Source organism: Jatropha curcas, chromosome 1 (genome assembly GCF_041381405.1).
Source record: "Jatropha curcas cultivar XTBG-Jc1 chromosome 1, XTBG_Jcur_1.0, whole genome shotgun sequence".
NCBI lineage: Eukaryota > Viridiplantae > Streptophyta > Magnoliopsida > Malpighiales > Euphorbiaceae > Jatropha > Jatropha curcas.
The window spans coordinates 5,177,022-5,184,857 of NC_143151.1; the positions used below are offsets into that span (position 1 = coordinate 5,177,022).

The 7,836-nt window shown below is 29.5% G+C and overlaps 1 protein-coding gene across 4 annotated transcripts; it reads right to left on the reverse strand.

Moving 5' to 3' along the window:
• Positions 1 to 2,929: 2,929 nt before the first annotated feature.
• LOC105628013 (protein SOSEKI 3) lies at positions 2,930 to 7,508 on the reverse strand. Of its 4 annotated transcripts, none has more exons than XM_089716630.1 (6): positions 7,200 to 7,508; positions 6,546 to 6,750; positions 6,391 to 6,460; positions 5,935 to 6,050; positions 4,943 to 5,825; positions 2,930 to 3,159 (listed from the first exon to the last, which is right to left on the reverse strand). In XM_089716630.1, the coding sequence occupies exons 2-6, from the start codon at positions 6,733 to 6,735 to the stop codon at positions 3,087 to 3,089; spliced, it is 1,332 nt and encodes a 443-aa protein (XP_089572756.1). In that variant the 5' UTR covers positions 6,736 to 6,750; positions 7,200 to 7,508; the 3' UTR covers positions 2,930 to 3,086. The 4 variants fall into 4 exon arrangements, with proteins under 4 accessions (XP_089572756.1, XP_089572751.1, XP_089572752.1 ...); XM_089716625.1 differs by having other exon boundaries at positions 2,931 to 3,159; positions 6,546 to 6,828; positions 7,200 to 7,506; XM_089716626.1 differs by having other exon boundaries at positions 2,931 to 3,159; positions 6,546 to 6,828; positions 7,148 to 7,506.
• Positions 7,509 to 7,836: the final 328 nt, after the last annotated feature.

Sequence of the window (7,836 nt, forward strand, 5' to 3'; positions counted from 1 at the left end):
CTGTTTACGATTTAAAATTTTCGACATTTTATTTGGGCTTGGGCCCAACTCGTAAAACTTTGGGCTCAAATTAGAATTGCTCGATCCTACCGACCCATACTATCAAAAATTCAGATTTTTGATTTAATAAAAATCCCAAAGTTTTGAAAATAAAAATTCAGGGTATTTCAGTTAATCTATTCAGTTAGGAAATAATTTTTTTATTATAAAATTTTATTTTTAATAGTATTAATAGAGAATTTAATTAATATCATTAATATTTTTAATTTTTAAATAATTAATAAATTAATAATATCGTTAATATTTTAAAAACTTTTCACTTTCTTTTTATAAATAATTAAAAATGTAATTAAATTTTCTCTTTCATTTTTTTTTTTTACTTTCCTATTTTTACGGAATTTATATAAACATCTATTGCAATATAAATGAAACCATTAAAAAAAAAATCACATCATGCTTTCAATAAAAAGAAATGGATTTCTTGCAAACAATACAAGATTATTTTCATGGCATTTAATAAATTTGAGCTTGATCAATGTGGTGATGGTGATGAAATTACAAAGTATATTCAGTTCTCAATAATCAATTAAAGTATGATTAAATTGATATGTATATTTTCTTTTGTGAAGGGAGATTTCTCGATCTATTTCAAATTAGCGTAAATTTTAATGAAATTTTTTTTATGTTTTTAATCTTTATTGGATTTAGACTATTTATTCAAAATGAATTTAATAATAATTGATATTTATAAAAATTATTTTAAAACCTACTAAAATATTTATAGAAAATAAAAAATTCAAGATTAATTATAAACTTGATTTATGTATGTATATGTTAATATATTAATCTTTTTGCAAAAATCTCTGGAAAAAATATTATTTTTTATTTTATTTCTTTGAAAATTAGTAAGTATAATATATTTGATATTTTTATTATTGAAAGTGATTATTTTTTATAATAAAAATAATATTTTTATTTTTAAACATCAGAACAAGACTAGTTTTGATTAATTTGAAAATCCACATTAATTCTTTCAAAACAAATACGCAAAATTGAAATCAAAGCACTGAAATTCTTTTTTGAAAAAAAGAACATATAAATGCTGAAACCGTGTCTGAACTAAAGTCCATCGGAACTCGAACTGAAAATTGAAAGGCCGAATCAAGTTTACTCTAAAAAACTTTTTACATCGTGGATTCATTAAACTGACCTTGTTTTTTAGTCCCTTCCATCTATTTTTTTATTCTTTAAAATAATATAATTTTTTTTTCTTTAAGCCCGCGATAACTTTTGAAAAATATTTTTAATCCACTTAAATTTTTCGAATGGAGCTGCTAGTCTTGAACTCAGAATACAATAGGATTTTAGACATTAAAACTTTTTTCTAAAACTAACCATTCAAATTTTGGAGCACATCATAAGTAACTTCATTTTTACTTCAATTAAATACATAAAATCACCTCTGAATTAAATTATTTTAGCTTTGTGACACCCGTAATTTTTATTTTAACCCATTAAATATTTTAAATTATAAAACTATATGTATACTGAACCGGAACCGGCTAAAAGTCAAATCTGAACCAGCTCTTGAACTGCCGATTCTGGTGTAGTTCCGATGAATCAACAGTTTCGATCACTGTTTTCGGCAATATATATATATATATATTTTAAAAAAAAAACAATTCTAATGTTACATATTTCTTTCAAAAATATTAATATGAGTTTAATAAATATTGATAAATTTTATTTTAAATAAATTTTAGAATGTTCATACTCATATAAGAATAAAATTAATTAATTTTATAAAATAATCAAATAAATTATCAATTTATTTTGTTTAAATGTTATTAATTAAATAAATTATAAGAAAATTTTGAAAAATGCTTCAAAAGAATATGATTTTCAACTTAGTAAATAATTTAAAAGGGTTAAAAAAAAGTTAAAAACAATATAAGATTAGACTAAATATTTCTCTTTTTTTTTACCATTTTACTTTTTAGATTTTTAACTTTTAAATAAAGTAAAGTGTAATTTAAAAAAAAAAATTTAAGTAAAGTATATCATGTAGTAAAATATTATTGAGACTTTTAGAGATGTATAGAATAGACTAAGTAATTATCATTTTGAACATAAAAATAAACAAGTTTCGGTTCGAACCGGACCAGAACCGTTGGTTCAGGTTTAGATTTTAACATTCACGTAAATTTTAACCGGCCCTTGAACCGCAGGTTCTAGTCCGGTTTCGATTCATCTACGGTTCCGATTCAAAATAAACCAGTAGCCATGCCTAATTATACATATTAAATATTTCAATTTTCAAATTTATTTTATTAAACATTTCAACTTGTAAAATTAGATTAATCAAACACTCATGAAAAAGTTAAAATTTATGCAAATTATTATTCCAAGAGTCATAGTAATTATATATCAAGTCGATATTTTATAGATAAAATGCAAAAACCCTAAATTATTGATATTAGTGTTGAAGGTGTGTAATATTACAAAAACTTACAAATTCAAGTGCATGATAAGTTATTCGCAAAATTCAGAGTATCACATGGTTAAAGTTATAAAATTCAGAATTGAATTTATATATTCAGAGATGAATTTATATATTCAGTCTTTTTACCTCTAATGTTCGTCGCACTATTTCTCACTAATAATGTGAATTCTATTATTATATTCAATACATTGAAAAGCATGTTGGCTCGTATTATATTGCTTGAATAAATTAAACTTTTTCTAATATGCTTTATTATAATAAAATAAATTAATTTCGCTAAAAAACCGGTAGTGCATTGGCTCGAATTACAAGCAAGCTAACTATAGAGTTAATCGGTGAAATGTGGTATGAGTATAGACTTAATTTCTTCCCAACCACCATTATGATAATGGATCATAATATTATTAATATCCAATATTTATTTATATGATTCAAGCCGACCCTACATTAGCAAGCATGGAAACATTCGATGCACCCTAACACACATGACATGACCCCAAACATCCAAAGGCACCGCCCAAGAAGATGCTTCGTAGGGACAACATAAATAGCAAAAGCCCTAAATTAACAACAATTTTGCATTTTACATCTTGGATTTGTCCCTCCACTTGGAACCAGCCTGTCCAATTGCCTTTCTCATTTTCCACAAAAAGCTCCTACACAAGTGGCCATATAAGAGAGCATATATATTCTTTTGTTTCATTTTTAATCCCATTTTAATGGAGATTTGGTCAATATTATTGTAGTTTTTGAAAAAAGAAAAAAGAAAAAAGAGAGGAATGTCAGATTCCATGCTGTGTTAATAAAACTTTTTCACCATATATTTTTTTGATACTTTATCAAAGTAGTCTAATAAAGTATTGTTTAATTAGTAGCAATGTGCCAAGTTAAGTGCTTCTTTGTTAAGAAATTTTTGGCCAAATTTGTGCTTTTGAGTAATCATTTTCCTTTTCCTTGTTCTTTTTCTTTTTACATAATAGGGGCAAAATTCAAAATTTTGCCATGCATTTTTGATTTGGTTTTACCGTTAGAATATTATTATTGGAGTAAAATATACTTGAATCTCTAAATTACATCTTAATTAACACTTTTAGTGTTCTGTTTTCGGAAAAAAAAAAAATTATGATGTCCCTAACTTTTGTTTTAAACTCAATGTTAGATCCTTTTTAACAAAAATGGGATATGCGTTTCAAATGGATGCTCAATATATTATATATACCATGAGAATTATAGAAATGAAACGAGTAATCTCTCCCTTTATTTAAGAGGTCTTTCTAGTTTGCATGGTCCAAAATTAATCTTGAAAATTTCTAAAATAAAATTAAATAAGTCGCTAGTATAATTCCCGAAAAGCTAAATGTATAATGATTTTTACTGATAATCAATAAAATATTGAGACTTATAATAATAAGAATAAAAAATATTATTAATTCGCTCATTAAATTCTTAAATTTTTATCTGTTGATATTGATTTTTTTTTTGTTAAAATTAAGTTCTTATCTAATTGAGTTGGAGAGTGATAACCACACATGTTACACGTGCATTTACGTGAAACTCTTAAAATTTTAATTTTTTTTTAAATTAAGCCCCTAAATATTTAATTTTATTAGAGTTAAGCCTTATTCATTTATGTTACTTTAATTAGAGTTAAGCTTAATATTTACATAAATAAAAGTTGAAATACTGAGAAGAATTTAATCAACACTTAGGGATGGAAACGGGTGAGTATCTATAAATTTTAAACTATCTGTATCTGTATTCGTATCCGTTTAAAATTTTTATTATCCACATCCGTTTAAATATCCATTTAAGCATAGTATTCGAATCTGTTAAAATTTTTATTACCCATATCTATCCAATATCCGTTTAAAGTACCCTTATAAAGATAGAGTATCCGTTTAAATCCGAATTTTAAAATATATATTTTTTACTAATAATAGATAGTATATCTACAGGTACTCTCTGTCAAACCCGTTTAACATAACAGGTAAAAGGTAACGGGTACTTAGAAATCTATACTTGAACCCTACTTGTATCTGTTATGAATAGTAATTTCACTGATAGTAAAAGGTTAAACTCATTAAAGAAGGAGGTGCAAGGATATTGCCAATTTTATTTCAAAGTTTAAACCTCGATCAATTTTTAATTAAATTTTACATAAATTTGTTCTCAAATCCAACCAATCGAGTCAATTTACCTAATTCAGAATTCATCCAATATGCCAACCCTAGTAGAAAATAATGTTTGCAAAAGAAGCTTCAGTGTTATGGTTAGGATACTAACCTAACAGCTTTCAGCATCTTAATACTTTGGGTTAGATGTATTAGTTTAAATTATTGCCTAAAGAAAACTAAGCTAACACTATTGCCTAAAGATTATAGAATGGTGTAGCAAAAAATTAATAAATTCTTCATAAATAAGAATTGAAAACATATTAACCTGTCCGCATTGTAAGAAGAAGAACGTTTCAGAGTATTAGGTCCTCCTCCTTCCTTGAGCATTTTTGTCTCCACTAGGCTTCCACTGAAATATTCCTTGTCTTCCAACCTCAAACCCAACAATCTTGGATTCTCAGACAGACAATCAAGCTCCCCCAACATTATTGAAGTGGAGAACAATGGGGAAGCAAATTTTGAATGTGAAAATCTTGGCCTGTAGGTTGGAATGAGTCCAAAACTGTGGTCTTTCACTGAAATAGACCCGCAGGAGATCAACTGCATCAACATATTAGTGGCCTTAATCCTTGAGTTGTTTGGCATTCGAATTTCTTCCTCTTCGAGGATCCTAAAACTGTTGATTTTATTAACATCAGCTCTGATCAGAGATTCCAACGTTTCAGTCTTTCCAGCTGATGAAGATGCACTAGAGGATGATGGGGGAGGGGAAATTGAATTCTCACTTATCTCAGAATTCTCCTTAACATGTGGAACACGGTTTTCATAATTATCATTGCCTTCATGTTCTAATGAGCCATCATCAGTTGAAACACCCCTAGTGCAAGTTTCTTTGGATTTAGGTCTACTCACATTTTCCTCAGTCTGTGTTGAAGCATCTGCTAATCCATCACTCTTGTAAATCTTGTACTCTGTCAAGCTCAGAGAACCATTCCAAGAGGAGTTTTTGCCATCTCTAGACTCTGGTGAAACACTAGAGGAGCCAGGACGTTGAAGTGGAGGAGAGAGCTCATCTTCCTGAGGATGCTTTGTTTCCTTCCCATTCATGCTTGAAGATGATGATGAATCATCTTGACTTCGAGAAGATGATGGTTCTGGCAATTGTTTCAGATTTTGCAATTTCAAGGTTCCAACAGGGGCAAGCCTATCTGTGTAGAGACATTGAAGCTCTCAGATTTTTTATTATTAATTACAATTTACCAGGCCTTCAATATACAATCAGTTATGTATTAAAATTAACTAAATTAGATAATCTACCTGAATTTGATTCTTCCAAGAGTTCAGAACCTTTGAGAACGTATTCATGTCCATGGGCAGGGAGAACGAGATCATCCTCACAGAGATCATGCCAAACAACTCCATTCTTGTAGCTTCTGCAATAATCAAGCGAGCAAAAAATAAATAAATAAAACATGTTTAAAAAAATAACTGAAAAAAGAAAAACAGAGATACTCTGCCTCATAAGCTGTATCATAGCATTTATATTTGGAGAACAAAGTAAATATTTAAAAAAATTAGACAAAATTGAGAGAGGACATAAAAGTTCCAATTCTTCCTGTTATATGATTTTCCTATTTTTCTCTCAGCAACCAAAAGTTCCACAAAAAATTAAAAGAAAAATGGAAAAATTTGAAGGAGAGAGAGAGAGAGAGAGAGAGAGAGAGAGAGAGAGAAGAAGAAGAAGAAGAAGAAGAAAAAAGCTAAGGATTCGACCTCTTGCAGGACCACGAATACATGGAAGCCATCCCTCTGCCTCTCAATACATTAAGTCTCTCAATCACATCTGCACAAAACACACATTCTCAAAATCTATAAAGAAAATTTTCTAAATGAAAAAAAAATCCATGAAATTAACACAATATAAATACCTTTCAGATAGAGACCTTCCGGCGAAGAGATAGGAACTTCAATGAAGTGAGGATGTTCAAGCAGGCGATTTCTACAGAGATAGTAAACTACAGGCACTTTCCGATTTTGCTGGTACTTCGGCGACCTCTCCGTCCACACTTTTGCTCTCTCCGGACTCACTTGTCTGTACTTCTTCATTCTCGCCTCCATTTCCGCGTCAAAACCCTGACAACAAGCACCAAAATAAAAGGAACCGTTTTACCAACTTCGAGCCTCTATTCACAGCTGATTCTCACGTGAACCCTAATTAGAAGGAACAAAACAAGCAAACTCAAATCAGATTATACATTTATAGTAAAAAATTTGAATTAGCAGAGAGATTAGTAAATTCAAGTCATCTCTTTCCTTTTCTGTTTACTGAATCTAATAATGCACAAGCAGAGATTGAAGTCTGTATTAGCCAAACAGGAAAAGGTTTGAAAATGGAAAAGCAAATATCTCCGGATACGAATCTAAGCAATCTAGTGAAAAATTAGATACCGAGATTGGAATATAGATCACGAAAGACTGAAGTGGACACCAAAATATAGAAATATAATTAGAGATTAGAAACAAAGCTTACAAGATAATGAAATACAGAGAGAGCATAAGTATGTTTGTGGGCTCGGGATAACCTGAGCGAGGATAGTGAAAGCGCTTGATAGAGGGAGCCCGCATTTACTGCTTCGAGTAAAGAGACACAGCTTTTTAGCTAATTGATCGATAGCTTCAAAGGCTTTACACTTTTACAGCGACGGTGTGATGGTGACCGGAGAAGGAAATGGCCGAAGAGGAACGTCGCTGCTTCTTATTTTCTGGTCATCTTTTTTGGATGATTCGACGGGACTGAGAGAGAAGAAGCTGCACTGATTTGTTGTGATGTGATTTTTGGCTTTGCTTTTGGCTTTTACTGCTTTTTGTCGTTGTTCCCAGTTTGCCCCTCATAGAAGGAGCGAAAGAAGAGGGTTGATTTTGAACTCTGATTCTTAGAGGCTTTGACCGTCCACAAGCACATTAATTCGAAAATGATTAAGCTTAAGAACAAGTTCTGCGAATTAAATGTCAAAAAAAAAAAAAAAAAAAAAAGTTCTGCGAATTAAAATCGATGGGGGAAATCTCAATTTTATCCCTCCCATTTTGCCACTTTAGTCAATTGAGTCCTTCTTTTTTTTTTTTTTTTTTTTTTTTTTTTTTTTTTTTAAGTTTATCAAACTTGAAGGCTCTTCTTAGCAAGTCAATACATTAGTTCAAATGGGTAATACTACTATGTAA